Source organism: Trichosurus vulpecula, chromosome 4 (assembly GCF_011100635.1).
Source record: "Trichosurus vulpecula isolate mTriVul1 chromosome 4, mTriVul1.pri, whole genome shotgun sequence".
Lineage (NCBI taxonomy): Eukaryota > Metazoa > Chordata > Mammalia > Diprotodontia > Phalangeridae > Trichosurus > Trichosurus vulpecula.
In genome coordinates, this window is record NC_050576.1 from 281,055,751 (window position 1) to 281,072,326 (window position 16,576).

Consider the following 16,576-nt stretch of genomic DNA (forward strand, 5'->3'; position numbering starts at 1 on the left):
CCCCCACCCTCCAGTAGAATTTGAAGAGGAAGAGTAGTCGTAACAGCTGGCAAGATGAAGGACAGCTTTTTGGAGGAGTTAGCACCTGGTGTAAGTTTTAAAGGATGATAAAGATTCTGAAAAGGTGGAGAACATTCTACCTCTTGGGGAGGTTCTGGAAAAGGCGATGATAGTCCACTTTGGCAGGAACGTGAAGCGTATGAGGGGGTTTTAATGTGAAATAAAGTCAAAAGTTAAGCCTGGAACCTATCTAGCAATTGTGGAGGGTCTGAAAAGTCAGTTTGTATTTTATCCTAGAGACCATTATACAGAAGCACTGACGGTTTTGGAGGAGATTAGAACTGTGCTATAGAAATATTATTTTGGAAGCTGTGCGGGGCATGGATTAGAGGTGGAGAGAGATCGAGGCCGAGGTGCCGGTTAGGGTGCTGTGGTAATGGTCTAGGTGAGAGGTGATGAGGAGCAGGCTTGTGAGTAGAGAGAAGGGGATGGGCAGGTACAAGAGATGCTTCGCAGGTAGGATTGATAGGAGTTAGTGATTAAAAGGGAAAGAGAAAGAGTCAGGGATGACTGAGATTACAATCCCGGGGGCCTCTGAGAATGAAGGTGCCCTCAACACAATTATGGAAGTTCGAAATTGGGGCAGGTTTTAGGGAGGAAGATGAACTAGCCTGTTTTGGGCATGTCAGATTTGAAATCATGTTGAACATTCACATGGAAATGGCTAACAGAGGATGGTTTAGCAAAGGACACTAGGAAGAATCATTCAGCTGGGTAGAGGAGAGTCACGGAAACCAAGGGAGTGGTGAATGTCCAGGAGCAGAGAATGGTCAGTGGCATAAAACAAACTGCAGAGGTCAAGGAGGATGACGATTGAGAAAAACCCATCAGATCATTGTAGTTGAAGTCACTGGTTGCTTTTGAAAGAGCAATTTCAGTTAGTGCTGGCTGATTCCCCAGTGGTGGGATCAGAAGCTGGAGTGAAAGGGCTGAGAAATGGTGAAGTTAATGGGTGAAGAGCCATTAAAAATGCCCCCCACCCCCAACACTGCCCTCACATAAGAATAAGAGTGACTGTGTTATTAGATTTGGAGCATCAGCTTAGGCCACTCTGCCCTGCTCCTGGAGAACTTTCCACAATCTCTGCTTCTCTTCTGGTGTTTTTACAGGAACTGAATAAACGGCTGACTGCTACTCCTGCTGCCTTCCTCTCCCACTTGAGAGACCTCATGTGCACTTTGTTGGAAGGTCCGGCTGCTCCCAGGGGAGCCACTTTCTCTTGTGAGCGTATGCCAGAGGGACTGACGTTTCGAATTCGGAGTGAGCTCTGTGGTCTACCCTTTCACTGGAACTTCCAGTGTGCCTTGGCTAGCCCTTCCCTGGTGAGTGAGGAATTAGATTAATTAATTAGATTTTTTATTTTTAGTTTACAGCACTCAGTTCTGCATGTTTTTGAGTTCCAAATTTTCTTTCCCTCCGCCCCCCCCCAAGATGGCATGGAATCTGATATATGTTCTACATATACCTTTGCATTAAACTTATTTACACAATAGTCAAGTTGTAAAGAAGAATTATGACCAATGAAATGAATCATGAGAAAGAAGAAACAAAACAAAAAAAAAAGAGAGCAAATAGTTTACATCAATCTGCATTCAGACTCCACAGTTCTTTCTCTGGATGTAGACGGCTCTCTCCATCATGAGTCCTTTGGAGCAGTCTTTGAACCTTGTATTGCTGAGAAGAGCCAAGTCTCTCCAAGTTAGTCATCACAGAAGCAGTATGTCTGTGGTTGTGTACAGTGCTCTCCTGGTTCTGCTCCCCTCGCTCAGCATCAGATCATGTAGGTCTTTCCAGGTTATTATGAATTCTGTATCTTCCCCATATCTTGTAGCACAATAGTATTCCATTACATTCATGTACCACAACTTGTTTAGCCATTCCCCAATTGATGGGCATCCCCTTGATTTCCAATTCTTTGCTACCACAAAAAGAGCTGCCATAAATATTTTTGTACACATGGGTCCCTTTCCTACTTCTGTGATCTCTTTGGTATACAGCCCTAGAAGTGGTATTGCTGGGTCAAAGGGTATGCACATTTTTATAACCCTCTGGGCATATTTTTTTTGTGTGTGGGGGGAACTAGGCCTTCTTTAATCTATGGAATTCTTCTCTTATTGGAGGAAGGGATTTTTTATAGGGAAAAAACATCAGGAATATTGTTCTTCCACCTCTCTAAAACTGTTTTTCTTTTATAAGCCTTCTGGCTAGGTGAGAGGCAGACTTGATTTTTTTTTAACTTAACAGTGTCACTTTATTGTAGGAGATAACTTAGATTAGAAACTATTATACATTTGCTCCCCAAAATCCAATTTTATTTAAGAATACATAGGTACAAATGGATAAAACAATTCTTTCTCATAAATACTCTTATGAACTACATAGATTGTATAAGATTCATCTTTATAGCAAGATGTAAACCAAACATGAGAACTTTAATTTTGGACTGTGGATATTGCTAAGCTTGCCACTTGGGAGATGCCAAAAATGTATCAGAAGCACTCATACACACTGGTTCCAGTAGTCTAGTTTGTGCAGAAACGTTTTCACTAAATTGATAGAGTTGACTTTAGGAGAGACTTGTCACTTGGTCAACTGTCTGGCCGTCTGTGCTCTTCAGCAGGCTCCCCTTCTGGTGAATTGTGGAAAGCTTTTGAAGCAGGTCAGGTTGGTCATATTTCCCTATGGTTCCGGATTTTTCTTTCTGTTAATGATCACATCAGTTTTGAAAAGGGAATAATGTGCACATGTAGGGTGCTCTAAATCCTGTGAAACTCACAAATGTGATCAAAGGAATAAGTTCTTTCTTTTTTGTCATGAGTTGTGAGAGGTTAACGATCACAACTTCTGGGTTGCATGTCCTTCTTGTTTGTGTTGTTTCACTGTTTTTGCACAGAGTGGCTGCCCAGCGTGCTGGAGGCTTTCCTTTAGGTCTTTTTACATTTTGAAGATACTATTGGAGGCAGCTGGATGGTGAAGTGGGTGGAGGTCTGGGGTCAGGAAGACCTGAGTTCAAATCCAGTGTCAGACACTTGCTGGCTGTGTGACCCTGGGCAAGTCACTTAAACCTCTGCCTTCCTCAGTGTCCTCAATTGTCAAATGGGAATAATAACTGCAGGGTTGTTGTGAGGATTGCATGAGATAATAATTATAAAGCATTGTTGCAGTAGGTGCTTAATAAGTGCCTTCTCCCTTCCCTTCATCAGAGAACTTGAGCTGTTTTTGATCACTTGTTTGGGCCACATCACTGGCTTACTACCTTTTCCAGTCTCACATCTCCTCAGGGCTATCCCTTCTGTTTTGTCTTGAGAGTAGGTAATCATTGGAAATATACTACATACCATAGAGACATATAGATGATGTGCAACATCACCTGTATGTGTGTGTATATAGACACCTCTGGACTCAAATACATATACCAATGCAATTCAATGGTAGGCAGCTAGGTGGTGCAGTGGATAGAGTGCAGGGAGTCAGGAAGACTCATCCTCGTGAGTTCAGATCACTTGGCCCTGCTTGCCTCAGTTTCCTCATCTGTCAAATGAGCAGGAAAAAGAAATGGCAAGCACTCCAGCAACTTTGCCAAAAAAAAAAGCCCAAAAAACCGAATGGGGTCACGGGGAGTAGGACATGACTGAAATGACTGAACAACGAAAATTCAGTGGATTGGTTGGCCATCCAACTGTATGCCATCATCTGGGTAATAGACATTTTTAGGGCAGTGAGTTTTCCCTGCATGGATCATCAGTCCATTTCTTTTGAATAATCATGGATTTCATTAAAAAGGCCTCTTAAGGTCAGCCCTGTGTCATCAGCAAATATGATTACACAGAGGGTCTCACCACCTCTACATCACCACCGTCTTCCATCTGTTCTTTGTCCTGGACACCCATTGTTAAAAGTGCAGAACATTTTGGCCGGTGTGCATTTCTGTTTTATGCCTCACATGACATTGCACAGTAATGCACAGAGCTAATTCTGTTGGGTCTTTCAAAGAATCTTGCATAATCTTCAGTAAGCAAAGGAGACACCTTATTGGGGGAGAGCCTTTAAGACATCCAGCATTGTTGGATGATAGTTAAAGAGCCTTGAGCAGGGAGGTGATGGGGAATGTTGTTGGGAAAGCTTGCTTATTCTCCTCTCGTGTTTTCATTGTGAAGACTCCCATGCAGCTCATCCTTGTAAAGATTTTAATACCACTTAGGTATTTTGGTTAGTGATTGTGTGTGTGTGTGTTGGCAATTCCTGATGTTCTCTTGATCATCCTTTTGGGGCATTGCTTTTATCTGTGATTTAAGTATTGAATAACAGCAGTTCGGTTATAATCAGGAAAATATTTTAATTTGTACCCATGTTTTCGCATTACTCTAAATATTGCTCTTTATGACCTCTTCCTACTTTTAAAAATCCACACAAATGTTTATAATCAGTCATCAAGTGGATATAGATCTCCTTCAGTCAGCATTTATCTTAAGCATTTTCTGTGTGAAAGATGCTGCACGAGGTGCTAGGGGCATGTTCTCTGCCAGATCTGTAATTTCATCAATGTTGGTATTCTCTCTAGTAATGCAACAACCTACTCATGCCTACTCGTGCTACTCTTGTCCACATCTCCCATGGTGTATTCTTTTTTTTTAAATTGTTTTTAGTTTTCAACATTCACTTTTATAAGATTTTGAGTTCCAAATTTCTTTTCCCTCCCTCTCTCTCCTCTCCTCTCCCCAAGATGGCAAGCAATCTGATGTAGGCTGTAAATGTACAATTATATTAAACATATTTCCACATTAGTCATGTCATGAAAGAAGAATCAGGGGGCAGCTAGGGGGCAAAGTGAATAGAGCACCAGCCCTGGAGTCAGAAAGACCTGAGTTCAAATCTCAGACACTTGACACTTACTAGCTGTGTGACCTTGGGCAAGTCACTTAACCCCAATTACCATGACTCCCCCTTCTTAAAAAAAAAAAGAGGAATCAGAACAAAAGGGAATAACCATGAGAAAGCAAAAACAAACAAAAAGAGTACTTAGTATGCTTCAGTCCACCTTTAGATTCCATAGTTCTTTCTTTGGATGTGGATGGCATTTTCCATCATGAGTCTTTTGGAATTGTCTTAGATTATTGCATTGCTGAGAAGAGCTAAGTCTATCAGAGTTGATCATTGTACAATGTTGCCGTTACTGTATATAATGTTTTTCTGGTTCTGCTCACTTCACTCAGCCTCAGTTCATGTGATTCTTTCCAGGTTTTTTGAAATCTGCCTGTTCCTCCTTTCTTATGGAATTTCCTTATGTATTCCATTACATTCTTATACCACAGCTTGTTCAGCCATTCTCCAATTGATGGGCATCCCCTCAAACCAGTGTTTTCTGTAGACAGGATCATTAGCAAAATGCCAGAGCCCTGAGGCCCTCCCTGAGTTGCATTGTAAAGCTTTCCTCAGCTTCTCAAAGATTACTTCCCTGTTAAGCATGGATTTCCTCCTAGTGTACTTGGTCTGGTAAATACTTTAGAGTCCTCCATTGCTTTAAGAGTATGGTCATTTCTTTACACTCACTCTTTGATAAGGCTTGCTGTAAGGGCTTGGAATTTTCTTTGGACTGGTCTTGTTCTTTCATTGGTGCTGGGACCTCTCAGTGAGAAAATTCCTTGTACCCCTGCAGCACAGCACCGCCTTTATAATTTAGAGATGTAAGAGTTGCCTGAGGCACTGAGAGGATGTGACTTGCCCAGGGCACATAGTATGTGTCCGAGGCAGAGCTGGAAAAGACATTTTCCTGACTTGTAGGGTCACTCTGTGCACTCCTCTACACTGCCTCCTTTTGGAATTGTTAGGGGAGAAGAAACAGAACATACCCACTGTTGGCTGTGATTTGGTTTATGACCCAGGAAAGGCTGTAATTTCAGATATTCCCAATCCTGTACCAGATCCATAATGTTCCTTTTCTGGTCCGAGTTTCTGTTTTGTTTTTTTTTTTGGTAGATGACACCAGAGGGCGCTGTTTGCTCAACGATTCTACACCTTAGGGACTCAGTTCATTCTGTTGCTGGAAGTTGCCGGTAAAGCAGTTGTCCTTTCATGGATGCCATGGTCCTTGAAGAATGAGTGAGGCTGCAGAGGGGAACCCCAGAGAGGTCCCCTGACCTTGTAGTGTTTGAGCTGAGAGAGCAGTCGGGAGGCTTGTGTAAGGAAATCCCATTATTTAAATGTATACTCATCCACAGCATATATAGTGCTGGGGCAGCTTTCTAGGGGAGCCAGGAGCTGCCTCACTGGGGCACTGTATAGAAAAACCTGGATGTCATAAGCTGGTGGGCACAGCTCAGTTATACCAGTGATGGGGGAGCTGATCAGCTGGACGAGTAGTTTGTCCAAGGCAGGGGTGGGGAATCTGTGGCCTCGAGGCCAAATGTGGCCCTTTGGGTCACTTTGATTCAGTTATCATTACCTTTATTTTATGGGAAAGGAAGAAGAAGAAGGGGGAAATGACTCGTTGGTGGTCACGAGGTTCCGAGGTGGGCTTTGAACTCAAACCTTCCTGGGAGTCCAGCATTCTCTCCACTATTTCATGTCTCCTGCTAGATTTCGATGGTTTCCCTTTTTATCTTTTTTCATGTCTTTCCTCTCGTTCGGTGGTTATTTCTCATCATTTTGTTTGGACTCGTTAGTCTTCTTTCTCTTATGCTGTGCTTTTACATTAAGAATTTTAAACTACTTTCCTGTCGTTTTAAAATTCCTATCTCTTTGTAAATGACACCTGAGGATCAAAGAACTTTAAGGTTAACAGCAATCTAGTCCACTTAATACCTGAAAAAAAATCCCTTCTACAGAAATACCTGACAATTCCTCATCTAGTCTTTGCTCGAAGACCTCAGTGAGGAAGAATCTACTTCCTCTTGAGGCTGCCCAGATTTTAGATAACTGTAATTATTTATTAGGGAGTTTTTCCTACCATCAAACCTTGATTTGTCTCTGCAGATTCTTCCTATTGCTCATCACCCTTGCCTCTGGGGCCAAACAGAATAATCCAACCTCTCTTTCGTTTGACAATACTTTTTAAGTCCTTCATGGGCAACTAAGTTGCTCAGTGGATAGAATGCCTGGAGTCAAGAAGACTCATCTTCCTGAGTTTAAATCTGGCTTCAGATGCTTACTAGTTGTGTGACCCTGGGCAAACCAGTTCTCCCTGTTTGCCTCAGTTTCCTCATCTGTAAAGTGAGCTGGAGAAAGAAATGGCAAATCCCTCCAGTATCTTTGCCAAGAAAACCTCAAATGGGGTCATGAAGAATCAAACACAACTGAAAATAACTAAACAACAACAAAGATGCTTCAGGATAGTTATCATGTTTCCCCAAAATCATTTCTAGGCTAAACATCCCCAGTTCTTTTGACCAGTCCTCATTAGATGTGGACTTGAGGACCTATTCCATTTTGATTGGCTTTCTATGGACATTCCCCACCCCTGCCTTGGACAGACTCATCCTCCAGCTGATCAAAACTCCCCCATCATTGGTATAACTGAACTGTGCCTGATAGAGGTCCTATCCTCATACCCCAAGTCCCAACTAGCTGAAGTAGCTTATGACGTCTAGGTTTTTCTATACAGTGACACAGCTAGACGTCTCCTGGCTCTCCTAGAAAGCTGCCCCAGCACTATTAAATGCTATGGATTACAATATATCCAAATAACAGGGTTTTCCTTATACGAGCCTACCTACTGCTCTCTCAGCTCAAACACTACAAGATCACTTGACCTCTCAGGGAGTCCACTGTTCTTCCTAAAATTTTGATGCCCAGAACTGAACACAGTATACTCCAAACATGGGCTTATTGGAGCCTAGCACAGTAGGATTTTCACCACTTATTCCTCAAAGTATTCCTTTCTTAATTCAGGTGAAAATCACATTACTGTTTTTGGCCGATATATTGAACTCTATTCATATGGAGTTTGTATTACTGTTAGCCTCAGGTCCTTTTCAGACAAACTGCTATCTCAAACATATCTCCTCCCTGTCATACTTTATTCCTATTAATTTTCATCTTATTAAATTTAGCCTAATGTTCTATCTTTGTGGATCCTGATTCTGTCATCAGTGTGTACATATCCAGTCTATAAATTTGATAATGCTAGCTATCCTTTCCTCTAAGTCATCAAGAACACAAATGGGTGCTTGTTATTTCAGTTACAGTTTTTTTTTCAATTAAGCATTTACTTTCTTTTCCATGAACTCTACCCCACTGGAGAAGAAGAAAAGAAAAACAAACTTCTTGTAACAAACTTGCATAGTCAAATTTCTACATTAGCTGTGTTCCAAAATCTCAGTTTCATGGTGCATGTTGAAACGAGCACCTCTCCATCAGGAAATAGGTCGTGCGTTTCATCTTCTGATTTCTTGTATCATGGTCAATCGTCACCTTGATCAGAGTTAAGTCTTTCACAGTTGAACAAATACTAGGATCATATCAACGGAGACCTCTCCAAGTTGACATTGAACCATGGATGATGACTTTTTGAATCTGTCCATTCAGCTAGTCCTGAATCTGTTTTATTATACTATTGTCTAGCCCTCATCTCTCCATTTTTCCAAAACAAGGTAGTATATTATACTTTATCATAAGCCATGCTAAAATCAAAGTAGATCACTGTCAAAAAAGTTAATAAAGTTAGTCTGATATGACTTGATTTTGTTGAAGCCATGTTGATTTTCTCTGATTATTGCTTCCTTTTTCAGATGTTCATTAACCATGTCTTTAAAACAATTTAACAGAATCTTAAAGAATTTTGCCATAAATTAAGGTCAAATTCACTGACCTATAGTTTGCAGGTCATGTTTCAGCTTTTTTTTTTCCCTTACATAGGATATTCCTTTTTTCTCTGGTACAGTACTGTTGTAATTCTGTTCTCCATTTCCTTCTTTCCTCTGTTCCTTCCTTCCTTTCTTTCTCTCTTCCTTTCTCTCTCTTTCTTTCTTTTACTCAATTATGTTTCTAATATTACTGGCAGTGGCTTAGCAAACACATCCCCCACTTTCCATACCTCAGGGTGTTATTCATCTGGGTTAGATGATTTATGTTCATCCAAGACATCCAGGTTCACCCTTCTTATCTCTTTATTTGTTTTGGGTGTCAACTCCCTGTTAGCCATTTTTTTCTCTTTCTAGACCAAAGGTCCTTCTTTGGTAGAGAAGAAAACACAAGGGAAATAAGAGTGGAGGCCCTCTCCCTTCTCCCTGTGTTGTCCCTTGCCTGGGGTGGGGTGGGGGGGGGGAGGAGGAGCTTTCCCCTTAATCTTCCTTTCCCCCACAGACCCTGGAAAACCCCTTTTGTTGCCCTGAGATTTCCTTGGCAGCCTCATCTCATTATGAGCTTCCACACTCTTGACAATATTATTTTTAATCTGATTTTTACTGATTTTTTTTAAGTATCTTTGGTTCTGAATTTATTCCTTCTCTCTCTCCTGCAGCAAGCCTATCCATGGGACCAAAGATTTTAAAAAGGGAAGTAAAAAAGCAGTTCAGCAAAACCAGCCAACTCCTCAGTCATGTTTTAATAGTGTGTGCGATATTCTACACCTGCAGGCCCATATCTCTGCAGAGAAGGAAAGGGAGGTACATTTCCTACACTCTTCTCCATGGTTTGGCTGGGTCGTTATGATTACACAGCGTTCAGTTTCTTCTTCTTGTTTTTTCCATTTTTGTTGCGGTAGCCATCATGTCTGTGGTTTTTCTGGTTTTGCTGACTTCACTTTTGATTCTTCCCATGCGTCTCTAAATTCTTCATATTTTTGTTTCTTATGGCTCAAGAATATTTTGTCACATTTCTATATCATAATTTGGTTATATATGGTCATAATTTGGTTAGCCAGTTCCCATTTGATGGGCATCCACTTTATTTCCAGTTTTACTACCACAAAGGACTGCTGTGGATATTTTGTTGTGTACGGGACATATCTTTATATCTTTAACTTCCTTGAAATACCTTCCTAGCAGTGGAATCTCTAGGTCTTGACAACATTCTTAGAGTATTTTGTCTCTCTTGGGTATTCATCCTTTGTTACTTGCCTTTGCTTCCCTTTTCTATATATACTTTAACAAAATATAAGTTGGTTGATGAGTTCTTTGTGTATTTATGTTGGCCTCTTCAGACAACTCTTTTTTTCCCCGTCCTCGCTGGAGTTTTATCTTTTTATCTTTAGAATATGAGATCTTCCCATCTTTCCTGGGCTGTAGTTAGTTCATGGAATGCTACCCATCCTTCCTCTTAACCTTTTGAAATTTGCTGTCCCCAAATCTAGAATCTGTTATTCCATGCCTAGCTCTCTCTCCTTCACTATTATAAACTCTAATAGGGAATAGTCATTTCCCTAAGGATCCCAGCATTTCCGTCCCAACAATGAGTTCCTCCTGTTAGTGACGTTGAAATCTACGTAGACTTTTCTGTGGTGTGCCTCTTAAGTACCTTTTTTTCTTATAAAGCTCCGTAGCTTATTAATTTTTTAAAAACCAAATCTGTGGGTTTTTTTTTATGTAGGAAACTGCAGGTGTAGAACTTCCTTTGCCAGTGGAGGTTGACACCTTTTCCTCAATTTATTGTCTTAAAGTGTTGCCTGGGAGCCCTGAGGGAGAGGGTAAATCACTTGCTCAGGTTCACACAGCTAACAGGCGTCAGAGCTGGGGCTTGACTCCAAGGCTGCTCTCTGTCCATTGTGTTATTTTGCCTCATCCTTCCTAAAATGTGTGGCTGGATTTGAATTCGGATCCTCCTGACTCCAGGGCCAGTGCTCTATCCATTTCTCTGCCTAACAACCCCAAATATAGTGTTTTAAATGTTGGTTGACCAGGGAAGAGTATAGTGGGACTATCATAGGACTTCTGAGAGTGATGCTTTAAAAAAAAACCCAACTATAAATCTTTATTGATATCTTTTTTTTACATTACCAGAATTTCTCACAGTATCCCTCCTTCTTCCCCTCTGAGCAAGCTATACCATTTAACAAATGACATCTTTTTTCCATTGCTATTGTTTGTCCTTTATTCTTTTTTTTTTTTTTTAGTTTACAACATTCAGTTCTACACAATTTTGAATTCCAGATTTTCTTCCCTCCCTCCCCACCTCCCTCCCCAAGACAGCATGGATTCCCATATAGCTTCCACGTATAACTTCGCATTGAATTAATTTACACACTAGTCAAGTTATGGAGAAGAACTGTGATCAATGAAATGAATCATGTGAAAGAAGAAACAGGACCCTCCCCCCTCTAAAAAAAACCAACCCAAAAACAAAAACAAAAGAGAGAAAAAAAAAAGGGGGAAAAAAAGGCTAGCATGAAGTGTGCCTCAATCAGCATTCATACTTCATAGTTCTTTCTCTGGATGTAGATAGCATTCTCCATCGTGAGTGCTTTGGAGTTGTCTTTGTACGTTGTGTTACTGAGAAGAGCGAAGTCTGTCAGGGTTGGTCCTCGCAGAATCCATATATCTGTGGTTGTGTATAATGTTCTCCTGGCTCTGCTCTGCTCACTCAGCATTATGTCATATAGGTTTTTCCAGGTTCTTATGAAGTCCATATCATCCCCATTTCTTATAGCACAATAGTATTCCATTACCTTCATATACTGCAGCTTGTTCAGCCATTCCCCAATTGATGGGCATCCTTTTGATTTCTAATTCTTAGCTACCACAAAAAGAGCCGCTATAAATATTTTTGTACATATGGGTCCTTTTCCCGCTTGTGTGATTTCTTTGGGATACAACCCTAGAAGTGGTATTGCTGGGTCAAAGGGTATGAACATTTTTATAGCCCTTTGGGCGTTCCAAATTGCTCTCCAAAATGGCTGGATCAGCTCACAACTCCACCAGCAGTGTAACAATGTTCCAATTTTCCCACATCCTGTCCAGCATTTATCATTTTCCTGTTTTGTTGTTTTAGCCAATCTGACAGGAGAGATGTGGTATCTAAGAGTTGTTTTGAACAAATGACATTTTTTAAAAAAAGAAAAAGAGGAAGAAGAGAAAAAAGTCAGCGTAACTAATCGATACATTTAAGAAGTCTGAAAATATGCAGTGTGCCGCACCTGTGGCCCCGCCTCTGCAAGGGAGTGGGCTGGGAGCACCTTCTTATGTCTCTCCTTTGAGGTCATGATTGTACTTTGTAGTTTTTCCACATTCACATTTGATTGTTTTCTAATTGTTCCCAGTATCGTAGGCATTGTGTATCTTCTCTTTTTGGCTCTGCTTAGGAAGCTGTGCCTCTCAATGCAGCCTGATATCACGTCACTTTTTTCACTGTCATATCATTTCCTTGGCTTCATATTAGGCTTGTGGTTTTTTCAGAAGAATTTTTCTCTAGTTATGTGCTCCCCACCCCCATCTTATGGTAGGAAAACTGATTTTTTTGAATCCAACTATAAGATTTTCTGTTCATTTAAGATTTTTTTTTCTCCTCCAACTTATCTCCTTCCACGTCTTTTTGTCTCTTAGATGCCTATATTTGGACGTATGACCTCCATTTGAAGCTCAACAGTATTAAGGCAGAATGCCTAGGATATTGCTCCTTAGTAGGTCAGTTATTGACTAGCCAATCTTGAAGCAGGTCACAAATGTTAGAGTTGGAAAGGATTTTAGAAATATTGTAATCATAACCTCACATTCCCACGCATTGCATTGTGTGTGAATATGTGTGACTGTGCATGAATGTGTGTATTTTACAGATGAGGAAATAAGCCCAAAGAAGTCAAGTTATTTGCCCTAGGCCATTAGCTGGTTGGTGGCCGAGAGAGGCCCAGAACATTGGTCTCCTGAATCCCAGCCCATTGTTCTTTCCTGACCACGACGACTGTGAACCCAGGAGTGGCTGCTCCGTCTTCTTTCCTTGAAGGCATTACAACTTTTGAGTTCCTTCCCAAATGAGATCAGCAAGCTTCTTTAGGCTGTCTTCTCTAGCTTGTTTTCTTAGCACTCGTTGGCTAGGTCTGAGGATCACAGCCTTCTGGGTGAATAGGGTACAATTGATCTGCTCAAGTCAAATGTTCATTTTGATTGTTTTTTTTAGTGATGGATTTCCTTTGGTCCCCTACTCAGTGGGACCTGTTACTTGTAGATGACACTTAGTAAATCTTCTTGGTAATGAAGGTTATCCATTGATAGGATGTCTCCTTGGGGTTGGAGATGGAGTCTGTGACCTCAGAAGAGCTAGAAGACTGAACAGAGCCAGAAGAATGAAGGAAGATGAAATAGTTGGACCCTTGATTTTACAGATAAGAGAACTGAGGTCCAGAGAGGGGATGTGACCAGCCCAAGGTGCTGTGGGTAGTCAAATGGCAGAGGCAGGAGTGGGACGCTTTGGATATCTTCCTTCCATCAGCTCAGGCAGTGTGTCGAGGATGTTGCTCCCCAGTAGATCAATTGTTTTTAGGTTCTTTGACTCCAAATCCAGTATTCTTTTCTTTGTGTCATATTGCCTGACTCAGATCCATAATTTTGACCTCAGTGCCTTGCTTTAACCAGCCAATCTAAGGGAAATAACCCCAGGGTTCATCCGTGTTAGAAGAGTAAGTTACCCTCCTGCCATCCAAGCTGTTAAAAACAGATCCGAGAGTCTTATTTGGATCTCTGCAACCCTTTCTAACTCAAGTCATTTAAACCTCTGTCTTCCTCAGTTTCCTCACCTGTAAAATGGGGATCGTAACTGCACCTACCTTACAGGATTGTTGTGAGGGTCCAACGAGATAATGCTTGTAAAAGCACCTGCTGTGGTACTTGGTACACAGTAGGCACTATAAAAATGCTTGTTTCCCTTCCCATTCCCCCCTTTTTAATAAACTCCTTTGCTATATAGACAGTAGGAACAAACAGCCTTCCAAAGATCTAGAAAGGCTTAATTGGCCTCGACTAACCTTTTCTTTGCCTTTCAAAGTTTGCTGGTGCTGAAACACAGTATCTTGAATTTGCAGGGTACAGCTAACTAAAGGCTGGTCGCTTCCTTCGGAGGTATTCTGCCTATCATTCCTGCACGAGGTGGACAGATGGTGGTACTCCTTAGCTGTGGATTCTCATGCCATCTATAGACTGCAGATCCTTTGTACCTTCCCATGATGCATAGCTCTTACCAGGATTCCCCCACCAACCTGAAAGGGTCTGTCCAGTGTGCGAGAGGCTGCTTGCGTTATCAATTTGTTGTTCCTTTTTTTAAGTCAAACGTGCCGTCGATGATATTTTTACTTCTTATGGAAGCAGGTGATTTTTGGTAACACGCCATGTTATGTTTTGGCCTGCTGCGTGTTGTCTTACTGCCCTTGGTGGTGTTTATAATTTTATTTCTTACGTGATTGTTGTGTTGTATAATTTGCAACCCCTTGGGAGAATGTTGGTGTTTAAAAGATGGACTCTTGCAATAGGGAACAATTTGAGGTTATTAAAAGCACCACACAATTTTCCAAGTGTCATTTAGCATAAATTCTTCTGCTTAATTTCTGGCTCAACTCATCCATCTGTCATTTGTCCAAGATATAGGTATTGCCCTGCTTCTGGTAAACTCTTAATAAAATGTTTGTTTGAATTGAATGAAACGGTCCAGGCTGTCCATCAAATTGCTTCATGAGGCGGCTAGGTGGCTCATTGGATGGAGTGCTGGAATTGAAGCCAAGAAGATCTGAGTTCAAATTCTACTTCAGACACTTACTGTGTGACCCTGGGCAAGTCATTTAGCTTTTCTGTCTCAGTTTCCTCATCCACAACATTTTAGCATTTACCTCACAGGCTAGTTGTGAGCCTCAAATGAGGTATAATATATATAAAGTGCTATAATATATGTAAAGTGCTTTGCAAGCCTTAGCGTGCTCTACAGATGTTAGCTATTACTGTGCCATAGTCTAGATATCATACATTTTTCATTCTTTTTCATTCTCTTTGTTTTTTTCTCCGCAGATAACTTTGTATTTTATCTAAAGAGACTATGTAGTGTCATGCAATTAACATTTGCTAAAAGGAGCTTTTGGAGAACTCACCATCAATAGAAAATTATTTGTTCATTTAAATGTTCTGCAGGAAACCTTGTGTGACCCAGCCGAGCCCTTGGAGAACATTTTTTTCTCTCAAACCATCCCCTCTTTTGAACTTGTGTCTTTCTGTTGAGGCCGTTCTTGCCCTTCACATTGCCTGGGTCTGCGGCTTCGGTGTCATCCTTGGCCTCTCCCTCTCCTTTCCCCCGCATATCCGTTCAGTTGCTGCATCTTGTCGTTTCTGTCCCGACAGTGTCTCGTGTCTGTCACACAGCTGCTGTCCTAGTTCAGGTTCTCATTTCCTGTTTTACATATTGCAGTAGTTTCCTCCTTGGTCTTCCTGACTCACATCTCTATGTTGCTGCGAAAGGGATTTTCCTTAAGTGCAGGTCTGACCACCCCATTCCTTTATCCAGTAAACTCTAGCAAGTCCCTTTTGCCTCTCTGATAAAATATTAGCTTCTCTTTTCAATTTTTAAAAAAAATTAGTTTGATCTTAACAAGTTAGCATTTTTATATATGAGGTAGAGCAGATGATGAGCATTATGCATGAAAGTACAGATCTCTGTTACAATGGAGGCATCAGACTCATAGCTGCCCACAGAACTCTCCAGTGGGGCCCAAATTTCATTAAAATGTAATTGGGCAATGGGCAACAAAATAAATAAAAATGCAATATGGCAGATAATGTTAATTTGTGGTTTTCTAAATCATGACGTTGTCCACAGGGATCCATTTCTATTTGAGCTTGACATCACTGATGTATAGCTTACTTTTCTTTTTTAAGTATGCAATAAGTTGAGGAAATTTAGTATTATACTTTCAAAGTTGTCCGGCTCATTTGTGTTTCTTTCTGTGCACTTTAAGAAATGCTTAAATGACCTTATGACCTTTTTTTTGGAGGGCGGCAATACTATTGTGAGCCTCTCTTCCCAAGTCCTCCTGTCCATTGAAAAGAAAACAAAACCCTTATGACATGTTGATAGACATAGCCAAGCAAACAACTTTATACTTTGACTAAGTCTAAAAATGCTTAGGGGTCACTAGGTGGCACAAGTGGATAGAGTGCAGGGCCTGGAGTAAGGAAGATTCATCTTCCTGAGTTCAAATCTGGCCTTACACACTTACTAGCTGTGTGACCCTGGACAAGTCACTTAACCCTGTTTGCCTCAGTTTCCTCATCTGTAAAATGAGCTGGAGAAGGAAAAGGCAAACCACTCCAGTGTCTTTGCCAAGAAAACCTCAAATGGGGTCTTGAAGTGTCAGACACAACTGAAACAACTAAACAGTAACAAAAAAAAGCATGCCTCTGCACCTTGACAATCAAATTCTTTTTCCTAGGAGGTGCATAGCATGCTACATCATTAAAGCATTTATTTTCCCATAGTCTCTTGCTCCAACATCTGAGACATATGTTTTTGTATGGATTCTTGTTGCTTGACTCTACTATTACTCTCTACTTGATACTACTATAACTAGTTTGGTATTACTATAACCAATTACTGTTACTCCCAACTCTCCTCC

General features: G+C 41.0%; 1 protein-coding gene across 3 annotated transcripts in view; it reads left to right on the forward strand.

Annotated features, from left to right (window-relative positions):
- The window catches only part of NHEJ1 (non-homologous end joining factor 1), a 103,643-nt gene that overhangs the window by 2,799 nt on the left and 84,268 nt on the right, over nt 1-16,576 (forward strand). For all 3 annotated transcript variants that reach the window (XR_005010285.1, XM_036758191.1, XM_036758192.1), the window contains exon 3: nt 1,170-1,382. Coding sequence is in view for 2 of the 3 variants with exons in the window: in XM_036758191.1 (XP_036614086.1) it covers nt 1,170-1,382 (213 nt within the window). In the remaining variant the exon portion in view is untranslated. The remainder of the gene's footprint in view (nt 1-1,169; nt 1,383-16,576) is intronic.